General features: G+C 45.2%; 1 protein-coding gene across 5 annotated transcripts in view; it reads left to right on the top strand.

Moving 5' to 3' along the window:
- Window positions 1–27164, top strand: part of LOC131468115 (neuron navigator 1-like) — an 85343-nt gene that overhangs the window by 53719 nt on the left and 4460 nt on the right. For 2 of the 5 annotated variants that reach the window (XM_058642021.1, XM_058642026.1), the window contains 24 exons: window positions 6748–6886; window positions 8894–9215; window positions 13971–14766; window positions 15689–16210; window positions 17148–17189; window positions 17273–17424; window positions 17507–17686; window positions 18246–18325; window positions 18947–18970; window positions 19146–19223; window positions 19886–19969; window positions 22479–22584; window positions 22686–22807; window positions 22953–23137; window positions 23224–23386; window positions 24107–24305; window positions 24628–24716; window positions 24800–24898; window positions 25005–25176; window positions 25466–25731; window positions 25816–25967; window positions 26050–26121; window positions 26199–26404; window positions 26999–27117. In XM_058642021.1, the coding sequence (XP_058498004.1) occupies window positions 6748–6886; window positions 8894–9215; window positions 13971–14766; window positions 15689–16210; window positions 17148–17189; window positions 17273–17424; window positions 17507–17686; window positions 18246–18325; window positions 18947–18970; window positions 19146–19223; window positions 19886–19969; window positions 22479–22584; window positions 22686–22807; window positions 22953–23137; window positions 23224–23386; window positions 24107–24305; window positions 24628–24716; window positions 24800–24898; window positions 25005–25176; window positions 25466–25731; window positions 25816–25967; window positions 26050–26121; window positions 26199–26404; window positions 26999–27117 (4369 nt within the window). The remainder of the gene's footprint in view (window positions 1–6747; window positions 6887–8893; window positions 9216–13970; window positions 14767–15688; window positions 16211–17147; window positions 17190–17272; window positions 17425–17506; window positions 17687–18245; window positions 18326–18946; window positions 18971–19145; window positions 19224–19885; window positions 19970–22478; window positions 22585–22685; window positions 22808–22952; window positions 23138–23223; window positions 23387–24106; window positions 24306–24627; window positions 24717–24799; window positions 24899–25004; window positions 25177–25465; window positions 25732–25815; window positions 25968–26049; window positions 26122–26198; window positions 26405–26998; window positions 27118–27164) is intronic. The other 3 variants (XM_058642023.1, XM_058642025.1, XM_058642022.1) reach the window with 3 other exon arrangements.

The raw sequence follows: 27164 nt of genomic DNA, 5'->3' as shown, positions 1-27164 counted from the left end.
CCTTCTTTAACGACCACTTGTCAGTGATTTACTGTCGGTGTTCGACGGCAGAGAGAGAGCGGATGGAAACTAATTAATTTTAACAACGGCAGATGTGTTGCTAATGAGTCCACAAGTGCCCAACATGACAATAACCCATGGTTACATTCACTGAAACTCAATGTATCATAACCGCCTGCTCTCCCACACCAAGACCCACAGAGAAAATCAACAATTTTAACGTAACAGCACATAGAAGCTGTTGACAGTTGTTGACCCCATGCTGCCTCCATCACTAAGTTTAAATGTGTTATTTTGTGATTTCGGCATCTGAAAATCTTTGTTCAGATTAACCTCAGCGACACAAATTGACCACATGAGGCAGCAGGAGACCAGCAGCTTCTGTGTCCCTGTGAGCTAAAATCACTGATTTTCTCTATGGAGTTTGGTGTGGGAGAGTGAGTGGTTTACAAACTCCACTTTCAAGTCTGCATAGTGTCTACATGTAACAGCATTACGTCATGTGGTGACTTGGACGGGTGGAGATTTCATTTAAAAAGTAGCAGAATCAGTATTTTATCAGACTAAAATGTCAGAAAACAACGTAACTCCAGAGATCTTCTTCTTTTATGGAAACACGCGGCTCAAACGACACAACCTGTCACCGTCTGAACGACAACAGTGAACCATGTACTGTATATACCATAATCTCCGCGGCTACAGTACGTCTGCACAGTCTCTTGCCGTGTTATGTCTGTCGCGGCCGTGTGATGATGTGTCAGAGTTTGAGACTCTCAAGATTCTACATGTTCTCCCTATAAGGAGAATAACCAGTGAATAACCAGTGTGACCAAGAAAGGGTTTGAAAATCATAATTCTGCTGGTTCAGTAATCTGTGTGTGTGTGTGTGTGTGTGTGTGTGTGTGTGTCCTGTTGATAAGCTGCTGAAGTGACACACCATCTGTCCCTCACTCACACCCACTGATCGTCCTCATGTTGTGATTTTATTTCAATTTTAACAGTAGAACAAACAACGGGAACACTGATTAAAGTCGCAGCGCCATTTTCAAAAATGTTCAAGGGCCTTGATTTCTTTTTTCAAAATTCAAAAACTTTCAAGGATTTCAAGGACACTGATCAAAGTCACAGTATTACTCCGTAGAGGAGACTGTCCTCCAATGAAACGTACATATAGGTCGTATGCAGGAATTACGACCTATGTCTACCTTTTTTTAAAAACCAGTGCCCCTAGCGGTTGTATACGTGACAGCAACCTGGTAGTACCTTGGAAGTGTTTGAGTTTGAGTTGAAAAATACTGCACTGGAAAACCGAGAAATACGTTTTAAAAACCAGCGCCCAAAACGACCCATAGTTATGTTTCAGTTGGAGGACAGGTTTCCGTAGAGGGTAAGCATCATCGTTGATGTTTTACGGTAGACGGGTGGACGTTTAAATATGTTCTCCCAAACTGTAGGGGGAGCTCTGTCGTGGAAAAGACGAGTAAGTGACCACACTTGCAAAGTTCTGCATTAAATCAATCGGTGCCACATTTCATAGGTTCTGAGTCGTCCAGGTCATGGTCTTCTTCTGTTGTTGGTGACTGGACTTGAAGACGTTTGACCTCTCATCCAAGAGGCTTCTTCAGTTCTGAAGAAGAAGGAACCTAAACCTCAAGAACCTGCAAAATCCTTCTCAGCTGGAACCGAAAAATAGTTGGTTCTCCTTCGCTGAACCGTCATGAAGTCCCTCCCCCTTTGGTTCCTCTTAAACTTGTGTAAACGTGGGCTAAATCGTCAGAAAGCACCAAAATCCTGAGGCTCCAGAACAACACCAGAACCAGAACTGATTCTATCTAAAAAGCCCTAACTGATGCTTCTCCATCTCACCCTCTACACATACTCATTCCTCAGAGATTATAATCTCTTCAGCAGCATGTGACCCCCCCCCCACCCCCGGTCTCTGGACCAGCTGCCCACTGTCCGTCTGGCACCGCTCGACTTTTCCACTCGCCTGAAAAAGGCATCTCTGTGACCAGGAGCTCGTCTGATTTTGCCATTTTGGCTTCTGCCATGTGACACTGTGGATTTTAATAAGAGTGGAAAGTTCCTGTCCACTGCAGCAGAGCACAAAGACCTTTTTCTTTTTTTTTCCAACTATTTTTACACATGACAAAAAAATCAAGTCTGGGAAGGACGCGTTTAACCCCGCAAGGGTTTACTTGTCACACTTATTTTTGTCACACTTACAGTATACTGCTTTAATTCACATTAACAAACTGAGGAGTTTTGATTTTGAAAAAGTTGAACTATAACGAAAGAAAAAACGCTTTTATGATGGACTGAGGTGGAAAAGATTCCAGGGAGACGAGGAAAACAAAGGTTCTTGAAGTATGGAATCCAGAGAACCGTGGAAGTCTCTCAAAAATAAATGATGAGAACAGACGTCTGGTTGTTTTCTCGTGGCAGGTTTTGCTGCCACGAGAAGAAGATGCTCCTCTCCTTCAGTTCTTCTTCTTCTTCAGTTGAAAAATGTCTTCTAAAAGCATTCGTTCTCCTTCAGTCAAAGAACGTCCAAAAGCAGGGCCCATTCTTTTTCCCTTGAAGAACTTGTTGAAACATCTTCAAACCTAACTCAAGCAAGTCCTGTTGCCTTCAGTTGAAGAAGAACTTCTTCAAGAAGAAATCTCATCTAGAAGTTCTTTCTAGTTCTTCTTCAACTGAAGAAGACGACCTTCTTGAAGATGTTCTTCTTCCTCAGTTAAAAAAGAAAGTTCTTGTTCTTCAGTAGAAGAAGAAGAACTGAAGAAGCCTCTTGGATGAGACGTGAAATGTCCTCAGCTCTACTTTAAGCAGCGTCCAGTTGCCTGCATGCCTAACGCGTGGAGATGAATAATTTGGCGTGGACGACTGAGAACCTTCACCGACAGCTGTGACTGACGTTCATTTAGAGCAGATGCCATCACTGCAATCCAGGGCTGGGCAACGTATGGATTTTAAATCTATATAAAGTGACACGAGGGGACACATGGTCTCAGATTCTGGATCTCGTCGTACAGCGATAGGGCGCCTGCGATGACTGTAAAGGCTGCTGCGTAGACTTCTTTCATTTGAAGCTGTGTGAGAGCAGAATTTGACCACATGTATGGTCCATGTCGTTGTTTGTAACGCACATAAATGTCTGTCATGTAAACGCATAACTGTCGCTTTCACAAACATCTCATGAGCCCAGAGAAACAACCTCGGTGCAGTCTTACGTCCACAAACAGCTCCTGTATCTGGATACGGACTAAAAATATGCAGATGTTATTTATAAGACACATTTGCTCAGCCCTGACGACGATCATCGCATTTTTTGAGGTTGAAGTTGAGGCTGTTTGTCTCTGTGATGGACAGGAGATCTGTCCAGGGTGTGACCTCGTGTTAGAAAATGAATGAATTAATGAATGAATGAATGGATTCAATTAACATTTAAATCCACGTCGTCTCCTGTTCTCTGAAGCAGCAGATGCTGAACTATGAGGCTCAGTGTTTGTGTGGGTGTGTCCTCTCTCTCACACACACACACACACACACTCTGTGCTGCAGCAGACTGTGACTGAACAAAGAAATCCCGTCCGTGGAGAGAGAGAGAGAGGATGAGGAGGAGGATGAGGATGTGGCCTTCACTGACCACCACAACCTTCAGTAATCTGCTGAACGACTCAGAGAAAGAAAAAATCTAAACCATGTAGAAAATCCAGCAGCTGGAGACGCGATGAAGTCTGAGTCCTGGACACGCGACAGAATCATGTGGCTTCATTTCTTTCCCCTCACGTCACCGGTGAAGACGGAGTGGGAAACCGCTCAGTGTCACATGATCTACTCACACACACACACACACACACACACACAGAGAGGAGATCCTCAGTCAGGTGGACCCGTGAAGGATGAGTTTAATCACGTAAATCTCCAGTGAAACGACGTTTATCGCAGTTTAAATCGAATCACCGTTGATTTTCATTTTGCTGATGAAATTAAAGTCGCAGCCATTTTCTTTAACCTGAGACCTGGAGTCACACAGAGGTGCACTGTGGTTTGGTAAAGTCCTGGTTCAGGCTTGTGTTTCGACCTAGAACTGCACCTTTACTTTGGTAGGCTGGGCGGGGGCGTGGCCTGTGCCCGACGACCACGCAGTGTAACACCGTACCAGGGCGACAACAGCGAACGACGACATGGAACACGACCTTTTTGGCTGTTTGTCACAACGAGACGTCAAACTCCCGTCGCCCAATCAGCTGTCTGTTTGTGGGCGGAGCTAGACCGCGGCATACCATTGGACTCTGGTATAACCCATGAGGAGGCGTGCCAAAGAATGGTTATTGTGGTTCAAAACCTCATAGAAACGCAACAAAATGACCGTACCGCACCAAACCGTTCCGGCGGAAACACGACTACGAATCTGTTAATAACACTTAAAATAATTATAACACACAACAATAATAACACTCATTTTTTTTATAGATTTTTTTGCGTTATATTGGATTTTAACATCTTTATCTATCCCGTGATTTTGACCGTTATCGGACCATTATTGAGTAGCATATCGGCTCATCCCTAGTTCCGAAATATTGATTCCGATTGTATGAACCATAAAAATAATAATAATAATTATAAGACTAATAATAATAATAAAGCGAGCATCACCTGGATTACTTTATCAACATGCTAATTTAGCTACTTTTCCCGACATGAAGTTTTACCTAAAATGGTATTTTTCCTGTAAAAATATCAAATTGATGCCAGTAAGCAATATTCCTGTTTGTCAGGAAAGCCAAAATGACTCCAAAAGTACCGACAATATGACCGTTTAAAAAGGTTTTCGGCCGTTTCACTACTGTGAAGAATTGCACAATACGTATTCTCGCGAGATTTCATATCCGTACATACAGGATTTGTGTGTCCTGGAACAATATTCTCGTAAATGAAAGAAGAAACAATCATTTCTCTGTATGTAAAGTATATATCGACGTGTCGGCCAATAGTCCAGTATCGTACGTCTCTGTGGACGATGTCAAACACAAATATTCCCACTTTAGAAAAGCTAAAAAAAATGTGTGAAATTAGACCCAACCCCGGAGGAAAGTGTTCGTTTTTGTTTGGCTCTGAAAGTGTGTCGGGATTAATCTTAGATTTCTTTGGCCTTAATCTGGGTCCTGGCTCGGAGACGAGACGAGGGAACTTGGCGACGGCTTCACGTGTCAGATCTTGATTGCTCTTTTTTTTCTTCTTCTTCATACAGTAAGTCTCTCAGGGGTTTTATCCCTGTTGCCCTCTTTTTTTCCTCTGATCCCCCGCTGTCACATCCCTGAGGCCACGCTGTGACCCACACAGTCAGCCGACCGGAAGCTGCGCGCCGTCGCACACATGACCCCGTTAACCAGAACACACACACACACACGTCCACCACCTCTGTCTGACATCAGTCTGACTTCTGAGAGACAAACTCCCCCAGCGTGACCTATTTAATGTCCATACTCTCACATATATGTGTGTGTGTGTGTGTACATGTAAACATGAGCGAGTTCACTCCTGAAAGTCGACACGACAGATTTGTTCCAGTTTTGTTTCCTGACATTTGAAACGCGTGAGTTTCACGGAAGCTTTCATCTCCAAACGTAACAGATTTGCAAAAGTTAAAAACATAAAAAATAATAAAGTAAACTTTTAGGAGTCACAGCAGGAAACGTCATAGTGTTACATACAGCTGCTGCTGGAGTCATGTGGGTGTCACGCGTTACCATAGCAACAGAGAAGAGTTTGTGTGGGCGGAGCCTCAGTCTGTACCTGTTACTTACACTCACTAGGTGCGTTTACATGTTTGTTAAAAGTCCGATTCTGGACTAAAGTCGAGCTAGTCTTAGTCGGACTAACATACCTGGATAATGTGATTCATAGTCCGATTACTCCTGCATGTATAAGCTTAGCTTAGTCAGACTATGAGCTTAGCTTGATTAAACAGCATGTTTAAGTTTCTGTGAAATGAACTAGATTCAGAGTGTGTGTCATCTTCAGTACTTGGATGGAGGCAACTGGACTTTTGCTTGAGTTCATCTTGAAGACATTTCACCTCTTCATCTGGAGAAGAAGAATAAACTCTTCTAAAAACCTCTTCACGAGGAAGTCCTTTTTCAGCTGAAGATGAACCGGAGGAGGTGAAGGTTTGGTCTCAGCTGTGTTGAAAACAGTGAAGATCTGGTTCATTAATATTTAACGTCTGTCAACGCAGCGCCAAAACTTTTTGTCTGTGCACAACCCACTTCGATGGAGAAGTAGATATTTATATACAGTATACAGAGAGAGACTCTGTTGCTCACTAATATTCAAAGTCTGTACACAGAAGCAGCAAATCTGTTTTAGGAGAATGAGGAAGCAGATGTGTTGCTAAGGCGACAGCTCTTGGTCCTGGCTCTGACTTCTCTCCTACATACAGTGACATGTGGGCGACTGCATCAGCGTATATGTTCTTTACTGCTATTTCTGTCCTTCTGTGTGTGTGTGTGTGTGTGTGTGTGTGGGCTGAGATGATGTAGAGTGTTCTTTTTTACTTTGCCTGATTCTGTCAGTGTGAAACTTATTGTCGGAGCAGAAATGAGGTCTGAGGCGAAACCAAGAAGACGCTGATGTAACAGGAGCTGCTCGTGACGTGTGTGCTGTTACAGTTATGTGTTGTCACGTGGTCTAACGTTGTCGTCACATGGTCTAACGTTGTCGCTGCTCCGTGTCTTTCAGTTGGGACGAGAGCAGCTCCATCAGCAGCGGTTTGAGCGACGGCTCTGACAACCTGAGCTCCGAGGAGTTCAACACCAGTCCCACCCTCAACTCCCTCCCCACCACACCCATCGGCTCCCGCAGGAACTCCACCATCGTGGTGAGTACACAACACACACACACACACACACACTCTCAAGTATCAGCTTTTCATCCACTCATGTCATACACCTGCAAAAACAGCAGTTTTGTAATTGTTATAACGAGCTCTGTATTGTGATGTCATCAGTTTAACACACGTGTAGATCTGTGTGTGTGATTTAGGCCACGCCTCCACAGGCGCAGTGCATGTTGGAATTAAAGTTTTTTTGGTTTTTTTTTTAAAAGAGGAGACGCAGAATGAGAGTTGGAGGGAGAGTCGAAACGACCGTAACCATAGCAACCAAAGCACAGGGATGCTGAGTGTGTGTGTGTGTGTGTGTCTCTTTGTCTTTATCTCGTGGAGGGACAGGTCTAGAATGTGGCCATCTGCACACACACACACACACACACACACACACCCTGGGCCATCTGCAGTCCTGCATCCAGGCCAGTGAGCTGGAAGAAGAAGCGGGGCAAGCCCTTCCCTCCCCACTCCTAGATGCAGGAGTCATAGCAACCATTACCCCCCCTCTATCCCGAAGCAATGTTTCCATAGCAACCATCATTCTCATCCTCATACACTCCACACTGTCAAACACACGTGGCTCCCTGCTCTCAGCTGATGTCCTTCTCTTTGTCTTTGTGTCTCACTGAGCATCTGTGGCTCCTCCCTCTTTTTTATTCAAATAGAATTTATATCCACCAAAAAATGCAAATGTCACTCAACAAGAACTTTATAATCTTAAAGAATAACATCACATTCTCACGATCGTAAAAAAAAAAAAAAAAAACGCCACACACCAAACCCCATAGAGAAAATCAGTGAATTTAGCTCTCAGGGACACATGAGCTGCTGGTCTACTGCTGCCTCGTGTGGTCGCTTTGTGTCACTGAGGTACATTTTAACTTAGAATTTTAGATGCTGAATTTACATCATAGGGAGGGAGCAGTGGATCAGCAACTCCTGTGTTGCTGTGATGTTAAAATCACTGATTTTCTCTGTGGGATTTGGCGTGGGAGAGTGAGTGGTTTACAAAAACTGTTGTCTCGCAAACTCTCCACCTGCAAAGGTCTTCTGTAGATGTGTCTGTCTGTGTCTGTGTGTCTGTCTGTGTGTCTTCCTGTGTTGTTGTTATCTGTGTTTTGTGACCAGCTGTGTATCTCATCTCTTCTGCCTGTGCTTCAATAATCACAGAGTGTGTTTGAGGAAATGACACTGTTTTATCAACAAGGCCTGGTCAAACAGGACACACACACACACACACACACACACACACACACATGCTTGGTGCTCATGTGTTGTGAACCTGCCCATGGGGTCTATTGGTTTTAATAAAAAAAGGAATTCAGCATATGAGGTTTTTCATGGGAACCATTGGGTGTTATGTCCTGCACTGGCACACACAGGTCTGTGCAGCTATTCTTTTACGGACTCTTCGTTAACTGCAAAGCCTGATCCCTAACCTTTACCTTAACCTAAACTTAACCTCAGTTCCTCAGAAATGAAGTTCTGCCTCATCAGGACCAGGTTTTGGTCTCAGTGAGGACTACTGGTCCTGACAAGGTCAGTGTTTATGACAGAAAGAGGCAACAAATACAAGAAAACACAGATGTGTACAGCCCAAACAAAGCCCTAACTCTTAAACCACTCACTCTCCCACACCAAACCCCATAGAGAAAATCAGTGATTTTAGCTCACTGGGAAACAGGAGCTGCTGGTCCACTGCTGCCTCGTGTGGTCACTCTGTGTCACTGAAGTAAATTTGAATGAAGAAGTTAAGATGCTGAAGTGACAAAATAAGACATTTGAACTTAGTGATGGAGGAAGCAGTGGATCAACAACTCCTGTGAGCTGTGATGTTAAAATCACTGTTTTTTTGTATGGGGTTTGGTGTGGAGAGTGAGGCACCTCCAAATTTGCTTCATTTCCAGAATGTGGATACTTTTCATCTATTTTTATATGATTGTTTATCAGTTTTGATTCTGTGATGCTTATTAAAACCATCATTTGTTTCTCTCTCCCCAGATGCGTACAGACGCAGAGAAGAGATCTCTGGTGGAAAGCGGTTTATCATGGGACAGTGACGACACCAAACCGGGCCGCAAGAGTCAGGGCGGCGGCGGCGGTGGTGGTGGCGGCGTCTATGATACGGGAAGTCTCAAGTCCCAATCGGCCAATAAATGGAAGAAGAGCAGGCCACAGGGGGAGGGGCTTGACGGAGGGCGGGGCGAACTGAGGAAACCACAAACCCTGGGTCACGGAAACGCGCTGAAGAAAGGAAAACACCCTCCTGTGGGAGTCACGTCACCGATCACACACACCTCACAGAGCGGCCTCAAAGTGGCAGGTAGGTGTGGACACACACACACACACACACACGTGAGAGAAGGCGGGGCTAATATTGAGCGGGGAACTCGTACGTTCTGCGTCACTTGACGTGAGCTTGAATGTAGTTATCTTAGCTTTAGCCTCCGAAAGAGTAATCGTAGCTTTGTTTACTCGCGCAAAATTAAACGACAAACGCGTCTGCGACACAAGAGTAAACACAACCTGTGACTCCTCCTCCTCTGTGGCTATAGCTAAGCTAACGAACGACTCGTGACTTCCTTGAATTAGTCAGAATAGGGAGAATTGAGACTTTAATCTCAGAATTCTGACTTGTTTTTTTTATCAGAATCCAACTCAAAGTTCAGTTTCTGACTCTAATTTTTGTACTTTAATCCCAGAATTCTGACTTTATTCTCAGAATTTGCCTCTCATTTCAGTTTCCGACTCCCCTGTGACTCCTCCTCCTCTGTGGCTAAAGCTAAGCTAACACACGTTCCTGCTAAAGTGCAAGCTTTAAATCCAGTGACACACACATATTTTCAGTTAAATTGCGAAATAGTAAATTTAATAACTTTCTGTCCCCGCCTCTCCGCAGTTGTTGGGAGAATGAAACAAACAGTTTTTGGTCTTTGGGAGGATTTGTGTGTCGTAAGATTCACATGATTTTGTTCTGTGTGAATGTTTCTGTGGTTGCACTTTATTATTGCCAGTGATGCACTACACACACACACACACACACACACACACACACACACACTGTCTTTGTCTCACACAGTCATCCACAGCTGCAGCCCCCCCCCCCCCCAAAGACTGGGCCTTTAGAAAGAAAGTGGTGCCATGTATCAAACGCCCATCACCACCCACTCCCTTCCTGCCAGCTAACCACACACACGCACACACACACACACAAACACACACACACACACACACTTACACCAACAGTGTTTTTTTTTTAATTTCCTATCCAAGCTTTATTTTTGTGTTGAACAATTTATAGCGCGAACATAAAGGCCCGCTCTGTGTGTGTGTGTGTGTGTGTGTGTGCATGTGTGTGTGTGTGTACCAACTCCTAAACAGTGTCAGCCATCACTTGTAACTCTCACACACAAAGAGCACAATCGTGAGGATTGTGCAGCTGTGTTTTAAACTAACCATCTGTGTGTGTGTGTGTGTGTGTGTGTGTGTGTGTGTGTGTTGAAGAGTGCACACACGCACATATGAACCACAATAACAGGATATCAGCTGTGCGGTTGTGTGTTCTAGTGTGTTTGTAAACAGTGTTTTTGCCGTCTCCAGCTGTTGAAGTGACAGTGTGTGTGTGTGTGTGTGTCTCCAGGTATTACTAATGTTGTGGGGACCTAAACCTGTTTACACTGTCACATTATGGTGACGACTATTCCTTGTGGGGACAAAAAGCAAGCCCCCATAATGTAAATGACTACATTTTAAGGTTTTAAGGTTAGGTTGAGATTAGGATTAGGTCAATAGTAATTGTGGTTAAGGTTAGAGTAAGTCTCCAGGAAATTAAAGGCGACATAGACCGGAAGCTCCAATTAACGCTGCGTTTGTGTGTGTATCTGCGTCATGACCTCATTTATGAAACCCTAAAGTTTCAGAACAAACAGTTCAGCCACTGCTGAGAAAATAGTGTTGTATTGTTTTCCTGGGCTCTGCGAAGCGGATCGGCACTTCCGTATGTTGATGTCGTCATCAGAAATCCTCACCACTCCTCTCACCACCGTAGCGCCTCCTGGTGCGGGCACTAGTCCGGGCACATCCGGTTGCGTACATTCAACCGCAGAAGAAGAAGAACTACTCTCGTTGTAGCTGCTGAGATGCAGAGCATCCACCGTGCCAGAGGGGGAGCTGTGTATCTGAGAGCTGGCCTATCTATTACGTCACTTCCAGGTACCTGGCCAATCACAGGACAGTAGGAAAGCTCTCGTTGGCTGGCCAATCACAACAGAGTCCACGTTCTGGGGGTGTGGTTTGGTCTGAAACAGCACGGCTGACGAGAGCGTCAGTGAGGAGATATTTTGATCGGCTCGTTTGCAGCGATTAGGAGGTTTTTAACCATGAAAACAAGTTAATATATGTAAGTAGACCTCCATAACTAACATATATGTGTGATACAAGCAACAAGTCACCTTAAATGTAAGTCAATGCAATGTCCCCTCAAGTCATGAATGTTGAACGTGTGTGTTTGTGTGTGTGTGCTGATGTCAAACATCTGTAATCTCAGTTTGCCTCTGAGCCTCAGATGACGGCGTGGAGTGGAAGCAGACTCAGTCCTGCAGCTCATCACTAAATGAAAAGCAGCAAAAGTCTTCAGATGTTCTCCGATCGTTGCTGACGTCGTCGTCGCGACTCCGGCTCAGAAGTCGGCTCATCCCCGAGGTTTTTTTTTGGTGGAGAGCGGGAAAATGTTAATGAAGAAAAGTAAAAGACTGATTGTCATGGGGAGATTAACAGATTAAAGATGTGTCGCTAAATCAGCCGGTGACGTCATTTCTCACGACTGATGTAATAGAGTCGTTATAAATGACATCGTATAATGAAGTGAGAAAAGGACTGAAAAAAAACAGATTAACCAATTATTAATCTGATTAATAATTAAGAAAGGATCCTGGAATGGTTGAATTTCAAGGATGTTAGGTTGCATTGGATTCTTCAAATTCTCTCAAAGACAGTTATTCTCTCAGAATCCACGTTGTGTATCCTCAGTGCAGCATAGTTACCCACAGTCCTTTGCACATGCATGTTTTGTGGAAAACTTCCAATGGTTGAATTTCAAGGATGTTAGGTCAACTCTAATCTCAGTTTCTGACTCGAATCCTTAGACTTGAATCTTAGAATTCTGACTTTTTCCTGAAAATTCTGTTTTAAATCTCAGAATGCTGCTCAGAATTCAACTCAGTTTCCGACTCTAATATTTGGATTTTAATCTCAGAATTCTAATCTCAGTTTCTGACTCTAATCTTAAAACTTTAATCACACCAAATGATCAATGAGGACTTGTTCCCATGTCATCGCCAGTTCTCGTCTCCTGTCTTTAAGCCGTGATACGTCCTCTTTCCTCGTTCACTTCTCCCACGCTCACCTTCAATAGAACGAGATTTCAAGGAGAGAGGATTTAAACGAGCGGAGATGCCAGCGACACACGAGGATTTCACCGGCTTCCTTCTCCTCACACTCATTCGTAGGTGATTCACGGCCCCGGTGGATGTGGAGCTGCGAGCTCCGCTGTGAGCTCCGCTGCCTCCACAGCTGCTGACAGTAAATCAGACTTCATTAATGTCAGGATTAACAGAAACGCCCCGGCTCTGTCAGGGCTCCTTCGGCCCCGACGACGCTCTGGGAAAACTTGTGGTTTGAGTTTACGACTCGATGTGCAAACTCAATTTTGTAATTACAAACATGGTCTGAATGCTACTTTCACATTCCTGTGCAACCTGATCACGAGAGTGTGTGTGTGTGTGTGTGTGTGTGTGTGTACACTGTATACACGTCTGTCCCGTGTGTCTGTGTGTGTGTCTTTTGCGGGTTTATAAATACTCTAAAGTGAGTCCAGATGTCCCCGGGCTGCACGCCGGTGGGTCTCCTTCAACAGCCACTCTTTCACTATGTTAATGTCTTGTATATAAACCTCCCATTACGAACAAATTGAGAGCGTGGCGAGCGCAAACTCCCACTCGTGTGTGGGTGGTACGCGCCTCATGTTTTTCTTTATAATCACTTCCAAACAAAGTCCACTTCATTAACCAATTGGGAAATGAGTTAGCAGACGTGTTCAAATCCAAAACCAAATCCAAGTCCTCTACAGTTCCACCCTGTCCCCCCCACCCCCCCAGACCAAAGAGTTCCTCAGGAGTGGAGAACGTTTAGCCACGTCGGACGTCTCGTGCAGTTCTGTGCCCGCAGACACGCTTTGTGAACGTGAACACCGGTTTTCCACCGCAGTATTACACATGTTAATCCGAGCGTGCCACAGCTGTGACACACAAACCTGCACTTACTGGAAAGTCAGAGGGGGAAAAAGGGCTATTTTAGTTCATCAGGATGGAAAAGAAGAGTGGGAGTGTGATAACGGCAGCTCTGTCCGTCTGTCAGGATTCTGCTTTCATGAGCCGAGAGTCGGATCACATAGGACCTGTACTTGATTCTGTACCTCCAGAAAACCTAGAGAGAATTCCTTCAAATTGGGGAGAAACGGCCACTAGGACTCAACCGGGAAGAGTGAAGAAATAGGTTGTCATAGATCAAAGTTTAAAGACCACTGTGACCCTTTAAAAATGTGTTGGATTTTGTGAACGTGAACGTTTTGAGGCACATTCTTTGGCACCAATCTTTGGTAGGCCTGACCCAAAGATGATGTGAGTAGATTTAGGTGAATAAAAGTGAAAGATCACAGTGACCGTAAGTGTCATATATTAAAGGACACTCCTAAATGTAATTACCTCTTGCACAAATGTCTACATGGACTACTGCCTGGAATTGGATGATCAAAAGTGAGGTTGTATCTCGGCAACATCCTAAGGGGATGTCGTTCTATTTCTTCCTAACGTTTACTTGGGAGTAAAAGAACTGAATACATCAATGATTAATGTTTAATGAATGTGGTAGATCAAAAGTAATGTAGGAGATGTCCATGTATCTGGAGATATGTGAAGAAACACCTTGAAGGAATCTCTTCATGCTTATGGGTAGTTCCTGACCTCAAAAGCATTGGTTGGCTATTCTGATTAAATGTTTTTTTTCTCCTCTACTTCTCTAGGTACAGTTAAGTCCGATGGGAAGCCCATGGATAAGTCTCGGTTAGCAGTGAAGACCTCGGGTCTTCAGCGATCATCTTCCGATGCCGGTAAAGACCACCGGAATGGCACCAGTGCTGTTGAACAGCGTAAACCTCCCTCCGGCCTGGTCAGGCCCTCGACTGGTGGCAACTTTGGCTTCAAGAAGCCAAACACAGCTGCCAGCACAGGTGTCAGTGCCATCCCCACCAGCTCTGCAACTGTGGGGAAGATTCCCAAGACATCAGGTATTCCTGTCAAACCAGCAGCCGGCGGTGTAGGTGGAGGAGGACGCAAGACAAGTTTGGACGTTTCCAACAGCGATCACAGTGGGTTTCTTTCCCCGAATGCCAGGACGTCTCTCCAGTACCGCTCTCTTCCTCGTCCTGCCAAGACGAGCACCCTGACTCTCACCCGGCCGAGCTCGGCTCGCCCTGTAAGCACAACTATGGAAACAAACTCTGGACTGACCAAACCCTCCGCGACAGCGTCGCAGGGATCCAAGCTCAAAGAACCTGGCTCAGGACTTGGTTCTGGAACAGGGCTGAGTAAGACAGGTGGTCGTGGGATCCCAAGTCCCGGTCCTGTCAATCAAACGGACAGAGAGAAAGAGAAAGAGAGAGCCAAAGCTAAAGCAGTAGTGTCCGACTCGGAGTGTGGAGGTGGTTCGCTGAAGGGAGGCTGTGCTCAGATGCTCACGGAGAATGGAACAAAGCTACAGGGGCTGAGACCTCCCAGCAGTGGGAAGAGCATGGACGCGCCCTCGACCAACACACACAGGTAACAAGGTTATATTTTACAAAAAATTACAGATATGGGCTAGAACTGTTGCCTTGGAGCCAATGGACTTAGGTTCACAATCCCGGTCTCCTGTGTTTGTGTGGGTTTCCTCCCACAGTCCAAAAACATGCTAATGTTAACTGGACACTCTAAATTCACTCTAAGTTCTTCGTCTCTGTATGTCGATACCTCACCTAGTCAGTTGGGGTTTGCTCGAGCTCCCTGTGACCCTCATGTGGAGGATAAAGCAGTAAACAATGACTAATAGAGTGAATTACAGACAAGAAAATGCCTCTGACATTGCCAAAATTGTAAAAGTACACCACATATTCCAAGGTTTCACTGCAGTAATGCTAATGCTCTTAGAAATCATTTCTTCATAAGTCACAAGTCTACAGTATCAAGAATACAGTATGTTCACTGATTCATCTCACTGTCAATCAGCCTTTTATTACAGGAAATTAAAGTTTGTGTCGCTTTGTAAAACCACTCATTCTCCCACACCAAAGCCCATAGAGAAAATCTGTGATTTTAGCTCATGGGGACCCAGGAGCAGCTGGTCTACTGCTGCCTTTTGTGGTCACTTTGTGTCACTGAGGTGAAACTGAACGCAGGATTTCAAACACAGAAGTCACAAATTGACACACTTGAACTCACTGATGGAGGCAGCAGTGGCTCAACAACTCCTGGGTGCTGTGATGTTAAATCGCTGATTTTCTCTATGGAGTTTGGTGTGGGAGAGGGAGTGCTTTACACGCTTCAGTTTCCAGCTGTCTAACAGTAAGACAGAGTGGTAAATGCATTGTTGAGATATCGTAGACTCCGGCAGGTCTTAATCTGCCTTTTGTGCTCGCAGCCATGTGGTCAGACTGGTTCTCAGTCACAATAACTACTTTAAAAAAACCTGAAATATCACTTTTAGATTATCTGGCGTGCGCAGCCTGGTGAAGCCTCCATCCATGGCCCAGCTGGATAAGATGAACTCCAACAGCCTGGATGTGGGGGTCCAGGACTCTCTGCCTCCAAAGATCCCCCCGTACTCTAAGCTCCAGGACTTGGCCGGATCAACGGGAAGCTCCTCCTCCTCTTTAAGCTCGCGCCTGACCCCCAGCCCCGCCCCGCTCCTCAACGTGAACTCCTCGGCCTGCTTCTCCACCCCGGGCATGAGCCTGGGGCAGCGGCAGGTGTCCTCGCTCGGGGTGGACGCGAGCAGAGGCGGTGGCGCGTCCCCTCTGCTCTACCCACGTCTGTCCGGGCTGCACCGCAGCATGGAGTCGCTGCCGCTGCACATGAGTCTGGCGCCGGAGCCTCAGGTGACGGAGAAGAACCGGGAGAGGGAGAATGTGGCGAGAGGCTACGCCGGCGTGGAGGCGAAGAGGGACAGAGAGAGACCGGAGGACAGAAGCTGTGCGACCAGCAGGATCTCACTGACTGTCCCTGACAAGTGAGTGCAAACACACACATGCACGCAAGCATCCACGCTGTACTGTAATGTAGCTCCATCTACTGGTCATCTGAGGAGCTGCACCTTTGTCACTAACTGACATTACTCTCTTACTGAGCCCACAGTTGAGAACGTTATTTATTTGACGTTTACTTAAAGGCACAGTGTGTAAGAATAAGCAACATTTTGCGACATCATGGAACTGGAGTGGAAAGTTTCTTCTTTTTCTTTTCCACTGTCTGGTTTGTCCATTCAAACATTTGCCTTAATTACACACAGACGAGGCTTATTCTAAGACTACGAAAACCAAACAGCTGTCATTATAAGGTCGTCGTACACTCATACGATGGGTCGGGTTTCACTTTCTGTCACTGAATCCTCCTGAGATGGTTCACTTTAAAAAAGCAAGAAAAGTCATATTTACCTCAGAGAGTAAATTAAATGTATGTTCACTGATTTATCTCACTGTAAAACAGCCCTTTTTTCCACAGGAAATTCATGCTTGTGTCGCTTTGTAAACCACTCGCTCTCCCACACCAAACCCCATAGAGAAGATCAGCGATTTTAGCTCCCAGGGACACAGGAGCTGCTGGTCTACTGCTGCCTCGTGTGGTCAGTTTGTGCCACTGAGGTCGGTCTGAACAAAGGATTTTAAAAGAGGAGGCAGCAGTGGATCAACAACTCCTGTGTGCTGTGATGTAAAAATCACTGGTTTTCTCTATAGAGTTTGGTGTGGGAGAGGGAACGGGAAAACTAAAAATCCACGTTAAAGCATCACACACACACACACACACACACAGTATGCAGCAGCTCTCCTTTGTGTCGTCATAATTACCGGCTGACACCAGCGTGTCTCTGTCTCTGCTTCCTCCCACGAACATTTAAATAACTCGTAAATGCACTGTAATTAAATAATGACACTGTTTAATTTCCACAGCTCACAGAGGGACAGAAATACGCTGCCGAAGAAAGGTTTAAGGTGAGGACTGACGTGGTTTCATCCAGATTTAGAGCCTTTTATTCTGAAAAAAAAATTATCAACTTAAAATTCTGTCTGTGCAGTTTCAGCGGCGCCCCCCAGGCGGAGGAGGAGGAGTTGAAGGAGAAAGGAGAGAGGAGACACTCCCACTCCGTGCTCGGCATGACCGACTCCCTCGCTCTGCCTCTGTTGTCGTCGCCCACCTCACTTCCTCGCTCCTCAAAGACCACCGGGGGTCAGTATAATCGCCGGGACGCGCGCTCTCTCGCTGAAGTGCACGAGCCACCTCACGTATAACTCTCGTTTCCTGTTTTCAGTTCCCAGTCCTGTGGGCGGAGCTCCGAGGATGACGCGCTCCAACAGCATCCCGACACACGACGCTGCCGCCGAGCTGTACGGAGCGTCGCCGCTGGGCAGCACGCTGTCGCTGGCCGAGCGTCCGCGCAGCATGGGAATGGTTCGCTCCGGATCCTTCAGGGACAAGGAAGCCGATGAAGGTGGGTCACATGACTCGCTGTGTGTTTGCGCCGCCATCTTGGCAGGAAAAACACCAGCACTGGTTCAGAAAATATCGCAGAACCCGACAGAATGAATACATCTGAGCCTGATGCTGCCCCCTGGTGGAGTATGGAAACATCCTGATGAAGATAAATATGATAAACAAATATTTAAGTTAATTTATGTCGTAGCATCTGTAGCAATACTGAAGTTAGCATCCAGATTCACACGTCACTAACAACGAGTGTAAGCCCCAACGTGTTTTGGGGGGAGGGGGGAAGCCTTTTATCGGGGCACAAATGGACTTGCTGATGGACCTGAATAGCATTTGGTTGCCTAGGGTCAGAGGTCAAGGCCACCGCGACCTTACAAATGGGTGTTGGATCTTTTGAAAGCTACGTGGGAAAACGCTCACTTGGTTTCAAGTGGTAGAATGTCAAAGGTCACTGAGCTCACGTCACATGACCTTTTGTTTTGTGAATGAATGATTTCAGTGTGGAGGGAAACGTCGTAGCTTCTGTGACGTGATCTTCTTCTTCTTCTTCTTCTTCTCTCCAGTTCACGGCTCCGTCCTCTCTCTGGCGTCCAACGCCTCGTCCAGTTACTCCTCGGTGAGTGTGGACAGCATGAAGACACAGGTAGATACAGCTCCGTGTGTGCGTGTGTGTGCGTGTGCGTGTGTGTGTGTGTGTGCGTGCGTGTGTGTGTGTGTGTGTGTGTGTGCGTGTGTGTGTGCGTGTGTGTGTGCGTGTGTGTACAGTGATGTTTCCTTCTTGTTTCACACATTAAACAGTTGACACTTGAGACGAGACTTTCTGCGCTGGTACGCACACACACAGAGCCTTATTACTCTTCTCCACTTCCTTTTCTCAAACTATCCCTCCCTCTTTCCGTCCTCTTCTTCTTCCGATTTGTCTTCCTCTTCCTTTCTTTTTTCTTCTACACTTTTTCTATACGTCCTCTCCTCTTCTTCTTCCTTTTTTTTCATCTCCTCTCTACTTCCTTTCCTCTTCCTTTCCACTTCATCTCCCCTTCCTCTCTTCTTCCTCTCTACTTCCTTTCTTTTCATCTCCTCTCTACTTCCTTTCCTCTTCCTCTCCACTTCATCTCCCCTTCCTCTCTTCTTACTCTCCCCTTCCTTTCTTTTTCTTCTCCTCTTCCTCTCTTCTCCATCTCCTCCTCTCCTCTCCTCTCCTCTCCTCTCCTTCCTGTGTCTTTATCTAACATCTTGACTTTTTTTATTCCCTCTGCTTCCTAAGGCCGAGGAAAGGATTCAGGGAGAGGTGAGTATTTTCTCCTCCTCCTCCTCTCTTTCTTCCTCCTCTCATCCAACCCTCTCACCTCTCACTCCTTTCGTGAAAACCGTCTGTCATCGTTCACGTCATGTCTCCTCCGCCTCAGTGTCTTCTCTTGTTTTAAAACGATGTAAAAAACTAAACCCCCTGTTTTCACTCGCAGCAAATCCGCAAACTGAGGCGTGAGCTGGAGTCGTCGCAGGAGAAGGTTTCGAACCTGACCACGCAGTTGATGGCAAACGTACGTACGCTGTGAGAGATTATTATTCTATTATTCTGGTAATAATCTAGTATTTCAGTTACTACTATTTTTTTAAATAAGAACAAAAATAAAGAACAACCTCAGCGTGAAGTGTCACAGCTGTGAGGAAACACGGATCTGAGACAGTTTCCTGTCAGCGTTTGAGCTACAGAATGAAACCTTTCACCTCCAGGTAACTGTAGAATCAGCAGTAGCCCCGCCCCCTTCTCATACCTGTCACTCATGTTTGAAGTGAGGTGTCCGCCTCACTGACATGTTTCCCCGAGGCTCAGGTAACTGAGACACCCTCAGTTATGTTGTCCTTTGTCTGTGTCGCCCACACCAAACCCCATAGAGAAAATCAGTGATTTTAGCTCAGGGCGACACAGGAGCTGCTGGTCTACTGCTGCCTCGTGTGGTCACTTTGTGTCACTGAGGTAAATGTGAACAAATGTTTCAAATGCAGAATTCATAAAATAACACGTTTGAACTCAGTGATGGAGGCAGCAGTGGATCAACAGCTCCTGTGTTACTGTGACGTCAAATCACTGATTTTCTCTATGGACTTTGGTGCAGAGGAGAGTGAGAGGTTTACAAGCAACTGCGTAGATTAAGTTTTTGTTGTTTATGTTTATTTTCTCGTTCTTTTCCTTTCCAAACAGGCAAATCTGGTCGCTGCCTTTGAGCAAAGTTTGACTCTGATGACGACACGTCTGCAAAGTCTGTCGATGAGCCACGAACAGAAGGTAACGTCATCATCACTTTCAGGGTTTATTCCCCACACCAGAGTTTAACACACAAACTTATTTGATGATGTCACAGATAATTAAGAGTCTACATTTAGAGCTTATTTACCATTTTTGATATCAGAAAAATCTCAGAAACTTGATAAAGTCACCAAAAGTTACATTTTTCATCCAAAAATACATTCTATACATGAATACAAGACCTCTTTCATGTGTTTAATATTCAGTTGATACATTATTTTTATTTAAAATACTGTAGATTAGATTGTTGCTGAAGTAAAGGCATTTTTTTGTATTATTTCAACAGTTGTACTTCCTTTAAACACAGTGTGTGGCCGAAGCACTAAATATATTTGCAACAATTGTTTGGTTATTAATCGATTACTTGATTTATTGTCAACTATTTTGATCATTGATGAATCGGTTTTAGTGTTTTTTTCAGTGTTTAAAACAAAGAAATCAATAAAATTGAATAATTTTTTTGGTTTGTGGAAGAAAACAAGACATTTGAGAACATCATTATTTCCAGAAACACTGATCAATATTTTTCAACATTTTACGGAAAAACGATTACTTGATTAATTGAGAAAATAATGATCAATCGATTATGAAAAATAATCAGTCCTACCCTTTGCTGCGTTCCAATTGTAGTCGCAACTGTGAATTTCCTTGGTTTCCTTGGACAGAAGTCGTCGGCTCAGTACTAAATTTGGTGAATGTGTCTCGCTCACTCCAAAGATTTTTGACGTGAGAAAAAGTGGCGTTAAATGCCAAAATTTTGCATTTTTTTCTATCTTGTCTAAGTCGAATATAGTTGTTCCGACTTTAACCAAACTTGGTAAACTCGTTGCTCTCATGATTCCAAACATATTTCTAATGTACTTCCATTAGCCCCGCCCACCCAGAAGTTGGCCATTTTGAAAAAACAAAAATGGCTAGTCTTCGCATTTGAACAAGCTCGTCCTAGCACGTTTGAGCTAGCCGCGTCAAACTCAGTCCATGTGTTCTGGACGAGTTAATGATTCAAAGTTATCAAAGGATTTTCTCTACATCAAAAGGCGTGGCCTCGGCGCGCCGACAAAGTTGACGTTAAAATGGCCGGAAAGCTACTTCAAAGCTAATTCTGCATTTTGAAAGCTTTAGCGTAAACAGAACTACATGAAATTACTCACAGTCATCGGCTATGATGAGGGCCCTTTCATGATTGTGAGTCCTACGATTGCTAACAATGGATGGTATTTTTTTGGGTCCATGATTTTTCCCCGACTTCTCTCTGAGTCGCAGCATATACAAACGTTTAAATTCCAGCTGTGTGTGTGTGTGTGAGGAGCAGCTTTTAGTGCAAACATACTGTAAATCGAGGTGTCTCGTATCGTCCGTCTGCGCTGAAGAGGCCGCAGCTGCGAGAGTTCACTGCGATCACCTGAGGCTGGATGATCCGAGAGTGCACGTGCTCTCACAGGACGGACACCACATTCCTGCGTCCTCCTGCCTTTGTATCGGCGCGGGTGTGAATGCACTGATCAGGGCCTGAGGCGCTGCTCACTCAGAGTCTCCCTCTCTCTCATGCTTTGCTGCTCACTCTGAAAGCTCTGTCTGGACGACTCCAGGAAAAGTCTTTGTTGTCAGTGCCAGTGCAGTGACCTGTGCAGCTCCGCCTGCAGCTCGGGCTTTTTAACCTTGAGGAGATGGAGCGGGTGGAGTGGGATCAGCCTTGGCAGACAATGGGCGGCACAGTTCTGAACGCTTTGTCCTTTTGAACTGTTAATATAACGACATGAAAATGAGAGAGAGGGAGCAGGTGTGTGGGTTGAGTGTTGGTGCTGGAATAATACATCATTAAAGTGGAAATATGTGTTTGTGTTTATGTAGCACTTTTCACCCTTCAAAGCTGTATTTAAACGGCAGTTTTTGCCATTTACTGGACAACATGAGCGTGGGTTTGTTTTATTTTTATCCTGCGTGAGATTTAGCACAACGATTAAACTTCCTGTTCCACTAGAGTTGCTAAAAATCTGGAAGTTGCTTTAATAAGCTGAATATAATGTTTGTTTTTGAGGAGAGAAAATGAGAGTGAACGAGGCAGCTACTTTAGCCAGACACTAGGAGGCGCTAATGTCAAACACAAATGTCATGATGCTACAGTAGCTGCTTCTATAAGCCGTAACTGTAAATTATAACCGTAAATGCTAGCTCTGAAATGTAATTGCAGCTTGTTAGCTGTAAACTGCTACTGTCACTGCTAGCTGTATACTGCTACTGTCACTGTTAGCTTGAAACTGCTTCTACACCTACATCATCCACTTTCTTTGTTGTTGTACAATAACAATAATAGTTGTCGCTGTAATCTGCTTGTGGTTTAGCTATAGTTACCTATAGCTAACACACTAAAAGGAAGTTCAGATTTATTTTTTTAGTCAGACTTTTAACTCAGTATTTAAAGGTCAGATACAAACTGATTAATCTGTGATTGAACTCTCTGACGTGGATCTCTTTATTGTTTAAGCAGGACACAGAGCTGCAGGACCTGCGAGACACCATTGACACGTTGAAGTGCAGGAATGAAGAGGCTCAGGCGGTGATACACGGAGCACTGAACAATCCAGACATGAAAGGTTTGGACATAAAACAGCTGCTGCTGCTTATGTTAGTCTGTCTCTGTCTGCACACCTGCTCGTGTTCTGGTCATCTGACCCAGACGTCTCTTGTCTCCCAGAACCGCAAATCCGACGTCAGAACTCGTGCGAGAGCATCTCGAGTCTCAACAGCCTGACGAGCATGTCGAGTGTCGGCAGCCTGAAGGACCAGGACGCCAAGAAGAAGAAGAAGAAGAGCTGGGTAAGAATGAAACAAGTCTGGTGTTTGTCCGTGTTCAGGTGTTTTGAAGAGTGGTTGTATAAGGTACGGAACCCTGGAGGCTTGCTCTCACTGAACACCAGAGACTCACCGGTCCTTCTCTCTGCTTGTCTGTTTTCCTGTGCAGCTGAGGAGCTCCTTCAACAAAGCTTTCAGCATCAAAAAAGGCCCCAAAACCTACTCGGACATCGAGGAGATCGCCACCCCTGACTCCTCAGCTCCAAACTCCCCAAAAATGCTTCACGAGTCGGGAGAAGGAGGAGACGATCCGCCTATGTTCCTTAACACCTCCATGTCTGCGTCGTCCTCTGCGTGAGTACCTAAATTTTCTCGCCTCAGCTCTTAACGCTCAACGGCAAGCAACCTAGTTAGTGACAAGTTCACCCTGTCACCTGCAGGATCATGGAAACGACAGAGGAGGACAGCATCGAGGAGACGGCGGTGTCGGACCTTCGCTCCGAACTCTGGGAGAAGGAGCGGGCACTGACGGACATCCGGCTGGAGGCGTTAAGCTCTGCCAGTCAGCTGGAACAGCTCAGAGATGCCATGAACAACATGCAGGTGGGTTTTTTTCTTCCTCATTTTTTTCCAGTTCTTCTGAACAAAATATCACATGAATAACTTAATTTCTTCAAGTTGTGTTCAAATGTTCACTTGAACTCAGAGGTGACTGGATTGGATTTGGGACAAAAAAAGTGAAAGGACAAAGTTAATTTGACCTCACACGTGAGGCCTAGTGAGAACAGTATCTCAAGAACATCTTCAGGAAGTTCTTTCAAATTTGGTCTAAACGATCACCTGGACTCAAAGATGACCTTATTCAATTTTGGTCCTAAAAAGTCCTAAAGGACTCATAGAACTCGCATTTCAGGAATATCTCCAGAAGGTCCTTTAAAAGGATTATAGTGAAATGTTCACTTAGACTCAAAGATTGAGTTCATGAAAACAGTATCTCGAGAACATCTCCAGTAAGTATTTTCAAATTTGATCGTAAAAACTCAACACTGTGCTCAGTGAAAACATTATCTCAGGACGGTTGTGATGACCTGACATCCCAAAATGAGCTGGATTTTGTGAGTGCAAGTCTCTGGAATTTCTTTCGTTACAAATGCCGTGGCTATTGTAGTTATATTGTTTTTATGATTTATTAAGAAAACCTTTACATTTTCATAACATCTGGCTTCAACGAGTCAAGGATGAAAAGATCCAGGTTCTCAGAATTCAAAGATCAGTGTTTTAAACTTGAATAATGTGGGGTTTTTGTACCTGTTCGTGTTCTAGTCAATGGTGGAGAACTTGAAGGCGGAGAACACCCATTTGAAAACAGGAAGTCAGCTCCCCAGCACAGGCTCTGGCCCCACCTCCTCCACCTCGCAGCCCTCAGGCCTGGCCTCTTTGCTGGGGCCGTCACTGAGGCAGCCAATGAGCATGAACCTCACCAAGTCCTTCAGCCTCAGTCTGAACGACTGTAAAGATCCAGGTAAGAAACACGGAATGAACACAGAGATTTGATGATCCACCTCTGTAACATGAGGTGTCCCTCAAGGCTCTTCTATGGGACCCATGTTGTTCAAGCTTGAGATGTTTCCATTGGGAAACATCATCAGAGAAGAGTTATATTTTCATAGCTATGCTGATGATACACAACTATACATCTCCTCATCACCCAATGGTATCCTGTTGATAAACGTATCTTTGTTTAGTTGTATAAAGTTATGCTAAAATCCTTGTTTTAACACACTTGTTTTATCCTATTTTATGTATTTACATAAATTCATCCCTTGTTTCATTTTGTCCTTCAGACGTGACTCCGGCTGACACTCAGAGTGTGTCTTCTTCGCAGGACGACGTGTGCGTCCGAGTATTGGTCGTCAGTGAAGAACCAGCAGAGGTAAATTTTAATCGACATCAGATGACGGCAACAGCTCTAAAATTAGAAGTGACTCACCTTCTCCCCCTTGTGTGTTTCTGCAGGTGTGTAAACAGCAGCAAGAGTTTTACCTGGGCTCCGTGCTCGTCAGTGCCAGGACGGACTGGACCTGTCTCGATGCACTTATAGCCAAAATCTTCAAAGTATGTTAACGTTTCAAGTCAAAAACAAGTCAAATTTAAATTTTAATGGATTTAATGGAATAAGTTGAACACAATTTAAACTGAGGTATTTTCCTCTTCTCTTCAGGATTACCTGACTCAGGTGGACCCCACAGCCAGCCTGGGTCTGTCCTGTGATTCGCTGCACTCGTACCAGCTGACCTACGGGGGCCAGCGGGTGATGGGAGGCGACAAACCTCAGGCTTCACCTCATCGTTGTCTCGGCGGTGGTTCGGCTCGATTATTTGTCACATTGAAAGGTGTGTGATGTTTGGGTTTTGGACCATCTGAGTGGTTAGGGTGCACAGTTGACTACATGTTTCCTGTCTCTCCTTCACTGTAAAGGAAAAAGTAGGATAGTAGATGGTTTAGAAATAAGATTGGTGAGTGTGTAGCTAGGTAGGTAGGTAGAAAGGAGGGAAGGGAAGGTAGGTAGGTAGGGAGAAAGGAAGGAGGGAAAGTAGGTATTTAAGAATATTTTTTGTTGTACACATATTGTTGTATTTAATATTGTCCTCGTTCTTCACTCTTTCCTGTTTCTGTCTCTAGGTCTTAGAGAAAAATGTGTGGACTCTCTGGTGTTTGAGACTCTGATCCCTAAACCCATGATGCTGCACTACATCAGTCTGCTGCTCAAGCACCGGCGCCTGGTTCTGTCCGGACCCAGTGGGACAGGAAAGAGCTTCCTGGCCCAGCGTCTGGCCCACTACCTCCTGCAGCGCAGCCGGATCGACTCGTCCGAGGCCGACCGCGAGACGTGTGTGCTGGGCAGCAGCGCCGCCGTCACCTTCAACATGCACCATCAGACACAGAAGGTTCAAACCACGAATTTCACCGCTGTCTTTCGTTCTGACTGTTACAGAAACACGACATATTCATGTGATTCTCTGCTGTCACAGGAACTGCAGCTGTATCTGTCCAACGTAGCCAATCAGATCGACAGAGACGCTGGAGGAGATCTGCCGCTGGTGGTTATCATTGATGACATCAGTAACTCAGCTGCCGTCACTGAGCTTGTTAATGGAGCTCTGACCTGCAAGTATCACAAATGGTGAGTCAACTTAAACAGTTTCCATTTAAAAAGTAAAGATTTGCATAATCAAAGTCTAAATTCTTCTCTGTCGATGTTTCAGTCCTTACATCATCGGAACAACCAATCAGCCGGTGAAGATGTCGTCCAATCACGGGCTGCACCTGAGCTTCAGGTGGGTGCTGAGCCTTAAACCTGAAACAGAAACTGAAGGCAGAGAATAATTGGTCTTGTGTTGACATGTGATCACAGGATGGTGATGTTCTCCAACAACGTGGAACCAGCCAACGGGTTCCTGCTGAGGTACCTGCACCGGAAAGCCGTGGAGGCCGACCAAGTGGAGCAGCAGGACCCGACGTGCCGCCAAGCTCTGCTCCGTGTGCTTGACTGGGTTCCTCAGCTCTGGTACCACCTCCACGCTTTCCTGGAGAAACACAGCACTTCTGACTTCCTTATAGGTGAGAAACAGCAGAGGTAGAACACGGCAGACAGGGGGTGCTGAAAGTCACACGCAAACTTAGAATATAGATGTAATGAGATCTACATCAGCTTAAGTTTCCAGCCTCTTATTAGTATTTGCCACTTCAGGTCACGCACAAAATATAACTTTCTGAACCGCTGCACCAAACCCCATTGAGAAAATCAGTGATTTTAAACAGCACACAGGAGTTGTTCATCCACTGCTGCCTCCATCACTAAGTTCAGATGTGTTATTTTGTGACTCTGAAATCCTTTGTTCAGATTTACCTCAGTGACACAAAGTGACCACACGAGGCAGCAGTAGACCAGCAGCTCCTGTGTTCCCATGAGCTTAAATCACTGATTTTCTCTATGGGCTTTGGTGTGGGAGACTAAGACGTTTACAAACTCCAGTTTCCTCTCATAAAATTTATTCAACAGTGCTCCAGAGATAAAAATGATGTCTTACTGTTATGTACAAGTTTAGAGTAGAAGATGCATTGGCTGAAGACAACCACTGGGGGGAGCGGCAGCCCTCACAGCCCTTCTCTTATTTATGTTTAAGAGTAAAGAATAACTGTTTCCTCCCTCAGGTCCCTGCTTCTTCCTGTCGTGTCCAGTGTCGGTGTCAGAGTTCAGGCAGTGGTTCATCGACCTGTGGAACCACTCCATCATACCGTACCTGCAGGAGGGCGCCAAAGATGGCATCAAGGTGAGGGAACACCTACGCTGATGTTCTTCAGAGTGTAAAAATGTCTC

This window comes from Solea solea, chromosome 11, assembly GCF_958295425.1.
Source record: "Solea solea chromosome 11, fSolSol10.1, whole genome shotgun sequence".
NCBI lineage: Eukaryota > Metazoa > Chordata > Actinopteri > Pleuronectiformes > Soleidae > Solea > Solea solea.
This window is presented reverse-complemented; position numbering and strand designations above follow the sequence as displayed.